At 40.7% G+C, this 17083-nt stretch overlaps 1 protein-coding gene across 4 annotated transcripts; it reads right to left on the bottom strand.

Moving 5' to 3' along the window:
* Positions 1-103: 103 nt before the first annotated feature.
* On the bottom strand, positions 104-7391 carry LOC133913106 (phosphatidylinositol 4-phosphate 5-kinase 1-like). Of its 4 annotated transcripts, none has more exons than XM_062356159.1 (10): positions 6732-7387; positions 5996-6083; positions 4693-5739; positions 3734-3901; positions 2986-3151; positions 2659-2683; positions 2393-2543; positions 1712-1854; positions 903-1068; positions 104-513 (listed from the first exon to the last, which is right to left on the bottom strand). In XM_062356159.1, exons 2-10 carry the CDS (start codon positions 6031-6033, stop codon positions 234-236), a joined length of 2184 nt encoding a protein of 727 aa, XP_062212143.1. In that variant the 5' UTR covers positions 6034-6083; positions 6732-7387; the 3' UTR covers positions 104-233. The 4 variants fall into 4 exon arrangements, with proteins under 4 accessions (XP_062212143.1, XP_062212141.1, XP_062212142.1 ...); XM_062356157.1 differs by having other exon boundaries at positions 2393-2580; positions 2659-2769; positions 6732-7385; XM_062356158.1 differs by lacking the exon at positions 6732-7387 and adding an exon at positions 6548-6700 and having other exon boundaries at positions 2393-2580; positions 2659-2769.
* Positions 7392-17083: the final 9692 nt, after the last annotated feature.

Here is a 17083-nt window from a genome sequence, read left to right as displayed (position 1 = left end):
ACTATCCAACTGGCATTGTAATTTTCAAAAGAAAAACAACTTGCAGCATGTACTAAAGTGGAGAGTTATTTTGTAAGTACCAAAACGAAAATACCCAGTGAAATTGAATAGTAATAATAATATATTGGAGCCGCACATGAACCGTGCTGAGTAATTCCAATGGAGAATATGTTAACCTATTTACAAGAAAAACTGAACATTGCAGTACTGCTATTTACTATTTAGGTCTGCGTTCAGTCTTGTTCAGCGAAAACCGTCTCCAGGAAATTTACAAATCGTTTCGAGTATGAATTAGGATCAACTGCTGATATTGAAAGAGGGTCGAACTTGAGTGATTTGACTGCATGCTCGACCCTTTTTGGCATATTATACTCTTGTAATATGTCTATAATACCAAGGTAAAGGACAACATCATACTCCTCAATGGTCTCCGGGTTTCCGAGTTCCGTATTCATGTCCTCACGCACTTTTTGGGCTCGAGCTGGCATATTCACCCCTAACTGCACGCGAAATCTGGAAGCAAATTACACAGTAAGCATGAATAAGAAACAGAATTCATCTTGTTTAGGACAAATAATAACTATGTAAAATTAGAACCGAAATAATTATAAGTGAAGTGTAGGATCCATTTTTGCTACGCTAAGAACTAATCAAGAATATTTGACCAACCTGTTTTTTGTTTAACTCACAGATTCGTTGCACGTTTGGCCAAGAAGAAAAAAAAACATCATAACTCAGCAGGTAACCTTCCCAAATTAATTTAACACAGTGATTTTGCAGGCTTATATGTGATTCCTGAACGAGTGTATCAACTCTAGGATACGTGTTCTAGCTCTGCATTGCGACATCTCAAGTTTCAAGCTGAATCATCAAATGTGTAAGTAAAATTCAAGAAAAACTACCTTCCGTTGCCTGGCAAAACAAGATCAACTTCTTCATAACCAGCTTCCGATGCTCTAACCATGCTTCCCCTTATGTGGGAACCACCGACTGTATTTCCTGGCTCATGAGCAACGAGCAGAAATCCCTTCCAAGAACTTTTCTCCTCATATTGCAACAGATCACTATCTGGTTAACGCAACAAAGAAACAGTTTATTACTCCCAGGTAACAAAATCAAAACCTGATGGTAGGTGGTGACCAGTAGTTCAATACCAATAGAAAAAACTAAGGAACAACACAGAGTGTACAAGCGTGTCAATCCGAGGTTATTATTCCAATTTAAGAAATGGTCAACTAGAGGAACATAACATAACTTAAAGGGAAATTTTGTTTTCGCCAATAAGGGCAAACCGGTTCTTCATTACCCCCCTGAAATTTTCAGTCTCTTTTTTGCCACTTCCTTTTCCTTTATTTTTGTTTGCCACTTTTTACCCATTTGGCCCAATGCCGTCAGTAAGGGGGCATGAGAAGACCATTTCCAAATGACCGAAGATGGGTTTAGTGGCCATGAATAGCAACGATGTTATGGTGGTAATTGTCACTTATGAAGGATATCTAGGTTTTCATGATGAAACTTTGGCGTGCCTTTTCTCAGTCAAACATGGCCAAACTGACGGAGATGGCAGAAAAGGCGATATCACCTAACTGAAGAGTGGCAAAACGTAATGAGCAAAATTCCATTGGCATTTTGAAGAATACGGTCCTGATTAGTGGCAAAAGCAAAATTTTCCACAAATAGAACTCATATGTACTTGAGTTTGGGTACATACCTGGAATTCCACATCTTTCAAGGGAATTCTGATGTGATGAAGCTGTTTTCAGGTGATAGGGAGCTCTGAAATGAATTCCCAACAGCATGCTATAATCAATTATAGATTGGGATTCCAGGAACATACAATCAAGTGATATTTGCCTGAAAATGGTCAGCAGACAGGTAATACTCATCATCAATCTTCCAATTATTCCATTAAGGACTAATCATAACTACCCAAGTCCCAACTGATTCCAGAACAAATGCTGCAGCAGAAATGATGCAGTAAGTGTCAGATTTAACCAGATGCATGCCATTCCAACAACCATACACATGCAAAAGCAATGTTTACACATTCACTGGCCCTCTTTGATCTATTACTTTCCCAAAAAGAATACCAATACGAACTCTTCAATGTATGCATTTGTAATATGTCCAAGGAAAATACATCAGTGTCAGTATTCAAATAGTACAGCAGTTCCATGAACCAAATCTTAGGCCTAAAGTAGTAATCTGAAATATGTTTCTTACTCTCTATAGTCTGTATTTTTCATCTTTTACTCCTCTGGTTTGTATTTTCAACGTGGAAGTATCAGTAACTTCACAAACATTAAGGTTTGTAGAAGTACAACATATAATACCAGAACAGAGACTGATACTATGTTTAGAAAATAAATGGAGAAAAAAAATAGCAGCTTACCTGAAAAGCGCCTCCCGCCATGGTTTATCCACATGGAAAACATACAATAGGTCAAGGTCCTTTAGCGTTGTGTTCTCATTTATATTTTGTTTTTTTGTTGATCGGCCTTGTGTAGAACCCTTCAAGTCATACTTCCGGTGAATTCGCAGCTCTGTGCAAAACATATTGCCCATCACAACAAAGCGAACCTGCAACGGTACCATAAATAACTATGCATGTGCATAAAGGCTAAACAACAGTAGTGCAACAAGAATATGAACAAGCACCTTTCTCCTGGCTTTTAGAGTAATCCTGTGCACGCCAAAAAATTTTGTAATGAGTGTATTATCATAAGCTCTGACATGATTGTAATATTTTGGAAGCATCTTCAACAGTATCTGCAGCACGTATTACATCAAACCAATCTGAGGACTGCAGTAGGCATATCTTATCACTTAATAATGATATAAATACTTTTTATTTCCTAAGAAAGTTTGTGTTTACCAATATCAATCTCATAACCGTATTAACATTGTGCCTCTCTGTAAATATATTAATGTCTCATCTACATACTAAGAACAGGTAAATCACACAAACAACCTTAAGGACAATACCTTCAGTTCGTTTTTCCTCAATGTTTTTATGACAAAACGTTCATCCTGTGAAAGATAGAAAATACTGCCACTTTTCCCAGGTGAAGAAAGCTGCTTTAGACTATCATCGCCGCATATAGACATCATGTAATCTGCAGCATCAATATGAAACATTTCTCGGAGATTCCTGTAAAGTTATGAGTTAATTAGGTATGGAGAAAAATGATGAATTAATCAGTAGAATCTATAAAAGTTCCAAGTTAATGAGAATTTCTCTAGAGTCTGTATCATACTGCACTGTTTTCTACTATTGTTGTGCCCGTACAGCTTATATGCTCAAAACAACTAAAAATAGTTTAATAGAAAAAACATACTGCAAACAATGGAAATATTACTCTCATCATTATCTTCAATTTGAGAAGTGCACTTATGAGATGACTCATGCTTTAGACCAGCCAAACTATTTCAGAGGTGTCTAAGATTCTTGCTAGTTTGAGATATGGCGACAGTAACCATCACATACTGTTTTTTTTTTTTTTGTTAAAGAAACCAGCCCTTTTTCAAATTAGCTTTTTCGTCAGCTTCTATAGTTCCTTAGGCAGTGCTGCAGTGGTGAACCACGGCACGGAGCTCAACCCATAGTTAATGATGGATGGACGAACCATATAGTTGTAATATCAAGTTAGATTTACTAATAGCAGAAGTGCAGAACAGTATGAAATGCTAGATTCGTATACAATGATCAAACTAGAAAGAGACTTAGACATACCGGAAAACCATAGGACAATAATCCTTCCAAAAGAAATTGACAGAGCAGTGAGGAGGGGTATACTGCGAGCCCTCACAAGGGAAGTACATTCTTATCCGTGCTCGAGGTCCAAAATCATTTGAACGAACTTCACGCAAAGGTACAGGAGTGATTTTACCCACAGTATACCTGAATAGAAATATCGTGTGGTAAGTGATAAAAAGAACTGTTACCAGGGGCGTACTTACTGAAGTGCGTACCATAGGCAAAGGTTACCAGTACATAGTGGATCTATTCTAGTAGATGTATGGACCACTAAATTAGTGTACTGAAGCAATCATGTTTAGGATAAAATATTGTTACATCACAAGGGCAAAGAAACAATTAAGTACTATTAAGAAGATAAGAAACTGGGGTGCAATTAGTTAGGGCAGTGTCGGAAAATATGCCAAGGAAATGTGAAAATAGCAACTTTTTGTGAATGTAGGAAGTAGACCACAGTACATTTTCTTCCCCCAAAACAAAATTATCCATTTTTGTACAACAAAAATCTACCACAGTGAACATTTCTCTTCAAAAGATATTCCTTCCATAGCCATTAAAGTACCATGACGTTTTAACTCAGTTTTTCACACCCACTGCTACTAATTCTTGAATAAGCAATGCTGCGCTCAAAGAATTGAATGCGTGTTCTGAATCCAAAAGGTAAAAGAGAGCCAATCCTACTTGCATAGCTTGCTGCTTTCAGATGTAGTAAAAGCATATCTCAATGGAGGCTGATGTCCTAAATAAACATATACGAACCAGCAAAGTAAAACAACCAAAATATATAACTAAGCATATCTCAATGGAGGCTGATTTCCTAAATAAACATATACAAACCAGCAAAGTAAAACAACCAAAATATATAATTCTCTACAGAAATTAATTCCTATGACGCACAAAATTGCAGGCATATGTCGGTATAATTAAGCATTTACCTGATGCCGAGTTGCAAATTAAGCATAAGGTAATAGCTCCTATGACCCTTGTAAATAGTCTCCATGGGACCCCTAGCTTGTTTTTGCCAGGTATGCTCCTGTGTTTTACCACTATCAAGCATTCCTGAATCATGGCCTTTTGGCTTTTCCGAGATAAGTATTCCTTGTACATATTCCCGTTCGGAGACCAATATTTTATCACCTCCACTGTCTTGGAGACACTCATCAGTTGACAAGGGGTCAGCAGATGAATCTTGTGACAAATGGTTTCCACAATTATCATCAGAAACTGGCGTGGTGCCATTAAAAATACGCCTGGGCCAATGGAAAAGGCTATGTAGTCTCCACATGTTGCAAAGTTTTTGCATTACTAACAGTACTCCACTATTGATATTTTCATTACTAGAACTTGAAGCACTTGCAACATCATGATCTGTTACACACTCAGATACTTCAAAGTTACAAGGCATTTTACTTCCTGGTTGATAAAATAGACCATGGCCATCCTTGAGTCCCCTATCCCATGTACCGATGTAACATGCTCCTGATGCATATTTGCAAAATCCTTTTCCATGAGCCAATCCATTAATCCAATTACAGTCAAGGGTATCACCATTTGTCCATTGCATCACTCCTCTGCCATTCATCTTATCTGATTTCCAGCTTCCAATGTAGATGTTGCCATCAGCCCATGTATATTTACCAAATCCATTTGGCAAACCCTCATTCCAGAAACCTTCATAAATGTCAGAGTTAGCGTAAACCATTGTGCCCATTCCATGCTTTTTGTTCATCCTCCAAGAACCTTCATAAAAAGAGCCATCAATTCCTTTGAAAGTTCCCGTTCCATCAATGAAACCTCCACGGACATCGCCATCATACAAAGCACCTGATGGCCACTGAATTACTCCTCGACCAGTCATCTTGCTTGTATCCCACTCACCATAATAAAGAGTTCCATCTGTCCACATATACTTTCCAAATCCATGAGGAACCAAACCAGCGAAGTTGCCAACGTAGATGTCGCCATTCGGAAGGTTGTTCCCCCTGATCAGAAAAATAAAATAAGGCTACCAGCACTCAATATTTATTTTCAAATTTTTATCAAGTAGTGCTTCCCAGCTTTCCAACAACTGCTGAAAAGGAAAATAGTAGAGTAGCATGTTTAGTAGCGCAGTTGTGGATGAATACAAATCCGGTTGCCATTCTATTGTGTTTCACAGTTTTTGGGAAAAAGCACAGAATCACCTTTCATTGAAACAAGCAAAAGGTATATTTATGGTGAAAATGAGAATTAGCACACCTCTGGATGTCCCCCTTGCTTGTCTCTGCACCAGCCATGCAAGGTTTACCGGAATAGTTCAGTAATGTCAGAATTCATCCAGCAAGATCTGAAACAAGATGGAAAAAACTGTGGTTCATTACGCATTTAAAACGAACGCCAATGGAAAGGAAAAAGGAACCTAATCCAAACTAGATTGAACCCTCGTATTAGTCCATGTCAAAGAAAAAATTGTAACGCCTTGAGCAAAACGTCTTAGCGAGCAGGGCACGTGGACTGAAGAGTGCAGAGTCTCCTGGAAGCTTCATGACGTGCAACTGAAATTTGCATTTCTGCCGTTACATGAAGATTCTTTTGGTTGATACGCCACTTTTATCAAATTGTTTGGGCATTTCTGTTGGCTTTGCACAGTAATAACGTCGCAGTTACTGAGCTAGCAAGAATTGTTGACACAGTGATCTAAGAAAAGTCCTTTCTCTCTATGCACACTTAGCTATCTATCAAGAATCAAAATTCCCAGCAAAACGGAAAATTACTGCTCCAAAAGCTCCTTCAAAGCGCCACCCAACCAACCTTAAGGCTGGGCCGAAGCAGAAACTCCCAAACTGCTTGAATTCCGTCACTGCTAAAGGCTGGATCAAAGCAAACACTCCCGAACTGCTTGAATTCCGGCGCAACTCGCCACCCCGCATCAGCCAGCACCCTCTGTCACAGCATCTCTAAGCAAAGCGAAGCAAGCAGGCAGGAGAAGCCGTACCTCACAGGGCGCAGGCGGAGCTCATCGCGGCCGAAGGAGATCGCGCGGAGCCGACGCCACGCCCTATCCGACCCGCCTCAGCGAGAGGATCACAGCTCCAGCCTCCAGGTATAGAGACGAGACGAGACGAGAGGAGAACGCCAGGGAGGGAGGGGAAAGGGGCAGGAGATCGAAGGGGACAGGGGCGGAAGGCGACTGGGGCCCGGTGGGGGAGGGAACCGCGGGACGGGAACCACCACCACGTTGCGCGCCCGGCCCGGGTGGCCGAACTGGCGCCGACCAATCCCAGCTCGCGCCACGCCCCCACCTCGCCCCCGCACCCGCCCAGATTTTTCCTCGCGTTTCCCGTCTAAACTCCCCGCGATTGGGGCAACTCTCGCTGGCCTCTCGGCGGCGTCAATCATGGAAAGCGACGGTCGACGGGCGGGGGGATTCGCCTCGATCCGCCAGGTGTGTGCGGCCGTGCGATGCGCGAGCACCTGCTCAGGCAACCATGCGCATGTGGGCGGGGGCGGCGCGGTGGGGGTGAGCCGTGAGCGATCGAGCCCGCGCGGGCGCGAGGTTTCCCGTGTGAGCCAGCGAGCGGCGGCACGTGGGTGGCGGCGGGGGCGGCACTTTCGGCGCGCTGTTGTTCGCGTGGGACGAGTGGGTTCGGTCCGGCTCCGGGCGGTTACTTCTGGAGCGGGTGCGTGAACGCGGGTGAGTTTGCCGCTACTACCGACGGCGGCGGCGGACGGTGACGGGGAATCTAATCCGGGGCTTGGCTTTGGGATTTGGAGCCTTGCCGGTTTGCCGCGTGGGACATGTGAGCAATAATTGAGTCCACGTTGAAGATTTTTTTAATGGAGGAGAATGACGTAGGATCCTTTGAACATTCGTTTTTAATCTGGGCGTGCTGGCCCTACTAGACCCCTCTTTCTTACTGCGGCGTAGAACTTGATTGGTCGAAAGGAGGAGTGGATAGAAGGAAATTTCAAATCGGTCCCAACCCTGTGGCTAATGATGTTATCTTCTTTCTATTCTTCTCTCTTTTTTCAAGACTAATTTTCACGAAAGAGTTGTTTTTTTAGGACATGAAGGAGGGATATTTTATAAAAGAAGGTAACATGTAATTTCCGAGCGTGCGAACATTGGTTTTCCCGCTCGCACACTGATCAACCATTCGATTTGCAATGTAGTGACTCACCAGCGGATCAAAAGTGCCTAAAAAACAGCAACAACCTAAACCCTACATAGATTCCAAAGCACCCCTCCTCTCCAGCTCTCCTGCTCCAAACGTGACAGCCACCTACATGAGCAACGCACCAGGACGCCATAGTGGTTGCCGAATTGAATCTCGCCCTCGCCGTCGTTGCTGCATTGGCTTTGGATTCCTCAGTTGTGGTGGTGGGATCCTAGCGAGGAATGAGGAGGAAGGGGAGATGTGACAGTTGCAAATCATGGAGGGCGGTGAGGACTCATGGTTGTGCACAAAGAACAACCACGTGGGCTGCCAAATGTGAAAGTTTGACGCCGTCAGGGAGCCTGATCCCGATGAGCTTGCCGTCGTTGAGGCCGTACACTGAGGATTCACCGAGCGAATGCACTAGCATACTGGAGTTTGACCCGCTCCTCCCTAGCACCAACGAGCTCCCCGTCGTCACCGACGTCCTCCCAGCCTCTCAGAACACCCTCACCTCGGCCCACCTCGATCTGCTCATCGTACTCTAGTTGCCTTCGGGACCAGCGCCAACCAAGCCACCATCTCTTGCGCCTTTCACCGCCTCACGCTCCTCCTCGGCTCCAGCAACCAGCACCCCGACTCTGAGATGGCCCTCTGCCTCATCCATGACGCATACACCCTCCTCTCCTATCCATCCCACCGGTCACGAGCTCGCTAGATTTGCTTTTCGGTTTGCTTTTCGGTTTAAACAAATTTACTCTTGGATTTGGTATGCATTTGCTTTTGACTTTGTTTATGGATTTATATTTGTAAATTGAAATAAATTTATCCTCTGAATCTGTATGGATTAATTTACTTGTAAATAAAACAAACTTGCTTTATGAGTTTTTTGCTTTTGTGATATCTGAATTCATGCATATTTGCTTTCACATTTGTTCCAACTTGCTTCTGAATTCATTCTGATTTGCTTATAACTTTTAACAAAAAAGTTTATCTATCTAGGTGAATCAGTAAAGAACATATGGATTTTTTTTTACCGCATAGTAAAGTTGAATAAACAATGTGCTTAGGGTTCAGATGCTAAGTAGCCAAACAAACAAAAAGGAGGTCGTACAGTGAAAAATGAATGTTAAATATCCAAAAAATGAAAAGAGGAATTAGCGTTCAGATTAAATTATGCTAAATATAGATATGCATGCTAAACTACTATATCATGCACAGTTAGATTTTAGCTGTGTCCATAAAAGAAACATGTCGAAGTTACTCTATCGAGTAGTAAAAACAGCGACGATTTTATATTCAAACAAACAGAAACGCCTGAAACACTCCATCCTAACGGTCTTGCTCTCCTCGTCATTTTCAAATCGTGGCTGATGTCGAGAGAGCACTCTAGAAATATCTGTGAACGCCTCTTGTGCTATCGATGGCCTACCCATGAGCAAGGATGCGAGAGACGGCCTAAGATACAATATCATTGGGTGTTATATTGAAGGCCATCCCCTTTGTCACGTGTTTCATGGTTGCAAGTAGCTCAAAGAAGGCAACATCCTCCACAACGACTAGCGCTGTTTGGTTCAGTGCTCCGCTAAGCCAAACTTTGGCTCAGCCCAGCTGATTTGGCAGCCATTTGCTTGAAAGCCCAGAATTGGCCGGCCGAAATAAATTTGGCCTTGCCCAGTTGTCCTACAAGCCAATTTGTCGGCCGAGCGAGGACCAGGTTTTTTTTATCCAATTTATAACATTTTTGCACCATAATATTCCTTATAATTAGATTATAAAAAAATTCTCAGATAACTGTATTTTGTTGAAAGAAAATTTTACTAACAAGTGAGATCCACATGTCATACCAATAGTTTTGTCAAATTTTGATATGGCTACCATCCAAACACTATTTTCCTTCTAATTTTAACACCTATATCAAATTTAGTTTGATAACGAATCAAACATCATCTTTTTAACCTCAATTTGTATAATTCCAAATTTAACCGTGACCAATATTTGATTAGGCTCCATGGGCCTAGGAGCCTAGGAAGCTCGAAGAATACGAAAGCCACCAGCAAGCATGGCTTTGATGTGTTGGAGCTTTGAAGAGAGATGTGAAGAAAATATTAGCAGAAATAGGCCACCATGACCGTCGTCACCTTGGATTCTATCACATATAAACTCGATCAGCTTATATTTGGTTGGCCTTTATAAAAAGTTGGTAGATAAGATATATGGCCGTTTTGGTATGGCTTGCAAACCTGATTATCCTGCTCTATAATCTCATTCTACTATGGAATTGATTATGTGGTAGAATTGATTAAAATTGTTTGGCAAGCTAGCTGATTCTTGATTACTGAAAGAGAATATTGTACTGGAATTGTCCTTTTTACCCAGGGTTGACTCCCGATTTGTATAAGGCACTATTTCTTGCCATATTTCTTTTGTTACACTAATAAACTGTGACTATAAAGAACCATTATTTACATAAGATTACTGTATAAATATAGTTCGAATGGTTAAAATATGACATTAATAATATAGATATTACAACTAAATTGTTCAAATCAGAACAAAGACACCGATAAGTACAAGAAAAATCATCATCTAGATAGAGTAATTGCCCTAGCGATGTCATTACGGAACTTATTCATATCACTATTATTGGAATGTGAGATAGACATATCTGATGCATTTTGAGGTGGGACGTGCTTCTTGTATCTAGTAGGTATGGTGGGGATATAATTTGGATACTTACCACAAAACATGAAATCCTCATCAAGTGTAGATTCTCACGAATATAGTTATGGAGACACATGGTTGCTGCAATAATCATCTTTTGCTTGATCATTGGATAACTTGGCATCTTGAGAAAAATTCTCCACTTCATCTTCCATACATCAAACGTGCATTTGACAACATTATAGATACTTGAGTTCAAATGGTTGAATACCTCTTGCTCACCACTAAGAGCAGAGCCACTTCTCCAAGCTGGAACATGGTACCATTGACCCTTGTACGGTGCTAGGTAGCCTGATCTATTTGGGTATTCAACATTAACAAGATAGTATTTTTCTAACATATGCAATTGCAAAGTGAGTACATGTAACATCTGTAGGGATCGGTGACGTCTTAAGAGGGGGTGAATTAGGACAATTAAAAACTAAATCGGTTCCAAAATTTTCACAAGATAAACCTATATCGATTTCTATCTAAATATGCTATAGGTTTATCTAGTGTGTCTACTCTACCGATTAAAAAAGCTCACAACATATCTAAGAAGGTAAATTACAAGTATGTAAATGAGGAAACGTAAATAAGATAGAGAGAGCAAACTCGATACAAGGATTTTTATCCCGTGTTATCGATGGCATGAATGCTATCCCTAGTCCACGTTAGAACTCTACTAAGGATATGCTCTTGGTCGTCAATACTGTTCTGGTCACGACTCTTGAGCCACCAAATCACAAAGACAAGGCCTAGCCGTTGCTCCAACGACTCAAATTCACTATATACGCTAGATAATCCGATGTATACAACATAGTACTCATCGGACCATCTGGCATATACATCTTCAAAAACTAGCCGTTGAAACTCCACTCAAAGCTTCTATGAACACCAGACTATCTGGTGTGATCTTTATCTCCATCGCTGGACCATCCGATGTGTGTACTTGAGCCAATCTGAGCCACATGCATCTTCTCTGCACAAAATACTCTGGCGTATTGTTCGGTGTATTCAATCCATAGCGCAGGACTATCCAGTGTGTTGTTTGATCTTCTCTTCTAAGCAAGAATGCTCTGGCGTGCACTCTCTTCATTTGTCGGACTATCCAGCGAGTAGAACTTCAATCTTCCAGCCTCTGCAACCTTCTTTGCATAAAATCCTCCAGCGCATCATCCGGCGTGTATAACTCAGATCGCCAGACTACCTGGCGTGTACACCTTCTTCTCCTTCTTTTGTCAGAACACTACGGCGTTCATCACTTTAATACGCCGGATCGTCTGACGCCTACTATTTCCATTGGCCGAAACATTCCAGTGTGTGCAAATTCCTTAACGCTAGACCTTCCGGTGCAGTCAACTTCTGTGGAACTTCTCTAATGCAATCAAACTTTATCCTGACTTTGATGGCTTCTTCATGTATTGCATCCATGAGGTCTACTAAAGCATATACTTGACAAACATGTTAGTCTCATTGACTATGTTATCATAAATCACTAAAATCACATACATACCCTAAAGTAAATGCTACAATCTCCTTAAGGGTATATTTCCTACAATCTTCCCTTTTTGGTGATTGATGACAATACAACCAAAGCAAGTGGTAAGTAATAAATGATACCAATTGTAAAGAGCACAAAGTCTCATCATATTGTTTGGATGCATGTTCTTACCACTTAGTCCCCTTTGTTGTGGCTCTCACTTTCTCCAATATCACTATCTCCCTTGATCAATCTATGCAAGAGCTTCTCCCACTTTGTCAACTTTCATGTATCTTACACTTGCTTTGGTCATCACAATTCTCACCCTTTGTCAACAATCTTTCAAAAAGGCTATAAACGCATGTTGAACTCAATGGAAAAACATTAGAGCACATGGTAGAGAGCTTCATAAACTACGATCCAATAAAGCGATACCACTTATAGGAATTTAACTTAAAAGATATGTGTATATCAATTAAAATAAAAGTGCATGGATCACAATTCATAAAACTCACAAAATATAGTCTAAACTTTCTCTATATGTGTGCATACATATGGTGAGAAAAAACATATGTACAACTAGACAATATTTCAAGATATAAAGTTTAAGCCATATTATGTAAGGAGGTAGCTTAAATGAATAAAAGATTTGACAAAGATATCAATTGAAGCCTTTAAACATTTCATACCTCTGAGGACTTGTCGATTACTCCATGATACTATAAAAGATATCACTTGAAAACACATGTTAGTCTCAAAATCACAACATATAGTATATACTCTTCCTAAATATGCGCATACAAGTGTTGAATACTTATGAGATATATGCATTTGTTATTGATAACAATAGAAAATTATCTTATAGATTAGACTCATAGCACATAAAATATATCAATTAAAGAAATATGCCATGTAAATAAACTATAACTAATAAACCATGTAGATTGTTAATGAGATAGAGAAAAATATAAGCAACCTACCATCTGTAAACCTATACTAGATATTGCAATAAATTAAAATATGCATATGCAATCCTAGACAAGGCAAGGTTCTAAATGCAAAACAAAATGTATGAAAAAAATCTAGCTACCATTACATCTTTTATATTTGGATGTGGATTTGGTGATGATCATGATTTTCATTAACATGCCCAATCATATACATTTGGTTTCTTTGCTTGAGCTTTTTGATGAGGATATCACTCTTTCGGATACACACACCGAGTATTCCTCCAACAATAGGTCCATTGACATGAGCTCGTGCACGTCAACTAAATCATGAGGTTTTAGCTCGTTCCTTAGTGTTCCTTTATATTTTGATAAGGATGGGATGCTACTGAATAATTATGATGTATTGTTACTTAGGAACACGGGAGAAGACCAGCAAGGGCGCCCAAGCCAAGGTGAAGGTCCAATCAAGTTCGAGTCCGTTTCGGAGTCCAGAACCAGACTGCACTAAAATCGTCGCCCCAGACGCATACGGACTCCGTTTTCGACGTTCTACACATGGTTGAAAAGCTAAGGAGATAGGCTTTCCAACGGCACTGGTCCCATATCCAAATTCTTTCTGAGTCAACAGGAATCGTTGAAACAAGTGGACGTTCAGAATCTGTCAGGGTGCTGCGCCACCATCTTTTGGCTCGTTGGGCCGTGTAACGTGTTGGAGTCCATTAGGGACGCGTCCAGGGGTCCTTGCCGACCCTAGTCTCTTATATACATTAGCCGCCGCCCCAATTAGGGTTGGGTTTTGCTTAGATATTGATCTACACACAGATTATGAGATTTTCGCTCTTGTTCCGGACCGACTAGGTCGCCGCAAGTGTTTGTGGAACCCCAACTTTGAGTGTTTGAATTCTATTCATAATATTTCAGATTGCATCTTCTACGTTCTTGCTTGTGTTCTCGGTACGCTTGCAGGGATTGAGTCTTCTTGGCGAGGTCAACCGCGCGACACGGTTGATAACCAACGGAGTTGTGGTGTAGTGATTGCAAGGGAGACGATCTATTCGGGTCGAAGCCTTTGAATCATCAACGTCAAGTTCTCCACCTACCGACTTATCGCTACCTATCGGAAGATCAGGCCAACAATCCCATCACTTTTACTCCATCTTGTGAGCCAAGTCTCCAAATCCTTATAGTTGTCTCGGGTCTCAAGTTTTCTTTAGAACCCAAATCGATTGAGGCCCCTTCATGTTGATGATGATTTCCTTGGGCACCCAAATAAGTTGGTTCCACCTCTGATCTTTTCTTCCAACCATATGTGTAACCACCTTATAATTGTTCTTCTTCTTGAGCTTGTAGTGGTTGCTCTCGGTCTTGATCTTGTAGTTGGACTTGATGTACAGGTTGAAGGTTTTGTTGGAGAGATTCATCACCTTCTTATTCTCCTTGGTCTCCTTCTTGACTTGCTTGCATTGTAAGGACTTGTGGTTTTCTTAATGGCATTTGAAGCATATCACGATTGACCCCTCTGCAAACTTATTCACCATGATAGCATGGATATCTTGAGGAGGTTGGACATATTCTTTGCCATCTAATCTCGAAAGTCATTCTTTAGCTTCTCCACTTTTTGGTTGAGCTCATCATCTTCAATTTGCGTAACCTAGCCCATTAATCTCATTAATAAGAATATTCAAATGAGAATATATATCATTAGCACTTTTATAGGTTAGTTGTTTGATACCATTGAGCTTAGTAACTAGCACAAGATATTTTTCATTGCGCATATTCTTTGTGCCTTCATGTATTACAATGAGACTATTCCAAATATTATGTGCATTGGTGAGAGAATAAACTCTATTGAATACATCGGAGCATAGAGATGATAAAACTATACTCTCGCCATTGCATTGGATTGACTTTCTTTATTGGTGATGCGCGGCCTCATCCCCACCTCGGTGACTTTCCAAATATCTAAACCTTTGGCTTGTAAAAAATAGGTCATTACAATTTTCCAACTTGGAGCACTATGGTATCTATTCTAACCCCGGACAACATAACTCACTAAACGGTGAAACCTAACTGATCACAATGAGACTAAGGCTCAAATGCCACCTGAATTGGAGAAACCTTGTGAATGGTGTGAGGCTCTATCAACAATTGTAGAGTTAGATGTGAGCACTAGCTTTGATACTAACTATAGAGGTCGATGATGACCTAAGAGGGGGGTTGAATTAAGACACTTAAAAACTAAACCGGCTCCAAAAACTTCACAAAATAAACCTATATCAATTTCTATCTAAATGTGCTATAGGTTTATCTAGTGTGTTTACTTTACCGATCAAAAATGCTCGCAACCTATCTAGAAAGGTAAATTACAAGTATATAAATATGAAAACATAAATAAGGTAGAGAGAGCAAACTCGCATAAGGTTTTTTATCCTATGGTATCAATGGCATGAATGCCACCCCTAGTCCACGTTGGAGCTCCACCAAGGATATGCTCTCGGTTGTCAAGACTCTTCCGGTCACGGTTCTTGAGCCACCAAGTCACAAAGACACGACCTCAACCCGGATGAACTACCAAACCACAAAGGAAAGATCTCACCACTAGCCTCTCTTCCTGGTCACTTATCGTCATCTTCACTTCGGAGCTTGAGCCACCAAAGCAAGGGTCACCACGTTCCCATACACAAGTCTTGCAGTCACTCCACACCAAGTTGGAGGGTCAAAAAGGTTGAGCAACTCCGGCTCAAGGTGCCGGCGAGTCACTAAGACTCCAAGGTGTCAACGTACCACTAGGTACAAGATAGGATCACTCCTTGATCCACTTTCTAGGTAGGAACACGTAACAACTCTTCTCTCTAGGCCTATAAGCACCAATCACTCACTAATCTTGTGCTTAATCACCTTGGATGATAATTTTAAGCACTTTGATGGCTTAGATGTCTTCTCAAGTGTGTATGAGCTTCTTCTGGACTCCAGAACTCTCAAATGACCGAGTGGATGGGTATTTATAGTCTCAACCTTACAAACTAATTGTTGACCTAACGGCTCAAATTCATTATATACGTCGAATGATCTGGTATAGACAACATAGTACTCACCGGACCATCCAGCGTGTACATCTTCCAAAACTAGCTGTTGGAACTCCACTCAAAACTTCTGTGAACACTAGACTATTCGGTGTGATCTTTATCGCAATCGTCGGAACATTCGGTGTGTCTACTTGAGCCAATCCGAGCCACTGGCATCTTCTCTGCATAAAATACTCTGCTGTATTGTCCAGTGTATTCAATTCATAGTGCCAGACTATCCGGTATGTTGTTTGATCTTCTCTTCTGAGCAAAAACACTCTGTCGTGCACTCTCTTCATTCTCCAGACTATCCGGCGAGTAGAACTTCAATCTTCTAGCCTCTGCAACCTTCTCTGCAAGAAATCCTCCGGCGCATCATTTGGTGTGTACAACTCAGATAGCTGGACTATCTGGCATGTACACCTTCTTCTCCTTCTTCTGTAAGAACAATTTGGCGTTCATCACTTTCATACACCGGATTGTCCGGCATGTACTGTTTCCATTGGCTGAAACATTCTAACGTGTGCAAATGCCTCTGCGCTGGACCTTCTGGTGTAGTCAACTTTTATGGAACTTCTCCAATGAAATCAAACTTTGTTCCTCCTTCAGTGACTTCTTTATGTATTGCATCCATGAGACCTACTAAAGCATATACTTAACATACATGTTAGTCTCATTTACTATGTTGTAATTAATCATAAAAAATCACATATATGCCCTAAAGTAAATGCTACAATCTCCCTAAGGACGTGTTTTCTATAACATCCCAGAATTATTAAACATATCATTAAGCATTCATGATCATCATTAGTATCATAATTAAAGTTTTAAGCAAGTAATTGAATGCATTTAAAATTAAACGTAAATTTTTAAGATTAATGGGAAGTGATGCATTGTGAAGGAACTCATAAAATTTCTATATAACATGGGGCTTGAAATAATTTTAGAAATTAGTATATGGCATATGAAGAATATTAGTGATTTTTCCT

Source organism: Phragmites australis, chromosome 3 (genome assembly GCF_958298935.1).
Source record: "Phragmites australis chromosome 3, lpPhrAust1.1, whole genome shotgun sequence".
NCBI classification, from domain to species: Eukaryota; Viridiplantae; Streptophyta; class Magnoliopsida; order Poales; family Poaceae; genus Phragmites; species Phragmites australis.
Note: the sequence above shows the minus strand (reverse complement) of the source record. Positions and strands in the feature narration are given on the sequence as shown.

What these genes read in the sequence shown, in the direction of transcription:
- LOC133913106 (XM_062356157.1), bottom strand. Translation starts at nt 6,033, where the DNA reads ATGGCTGGTGCAGAGACAAGCAAGGGGGACATCCAGAG. An exon ending in AATTTGCAACTCGGCATCAG is followed by an intron (nt 3,902 to 4,692) that starts GTAAATGCTTAA and finishes ATTTCTATTCAG; the next exon opens with GTATACTGTGGGTAAAATCA. An exon ending in TGAAAGATGTGGAATTCCAG is followed by an intron (nt 1,069 to 1,711) that starts GTATGTACCCAA and finishes TGCGTTAACCAG; the next exon opens with ATAGTGATCTGTTGCAATAT.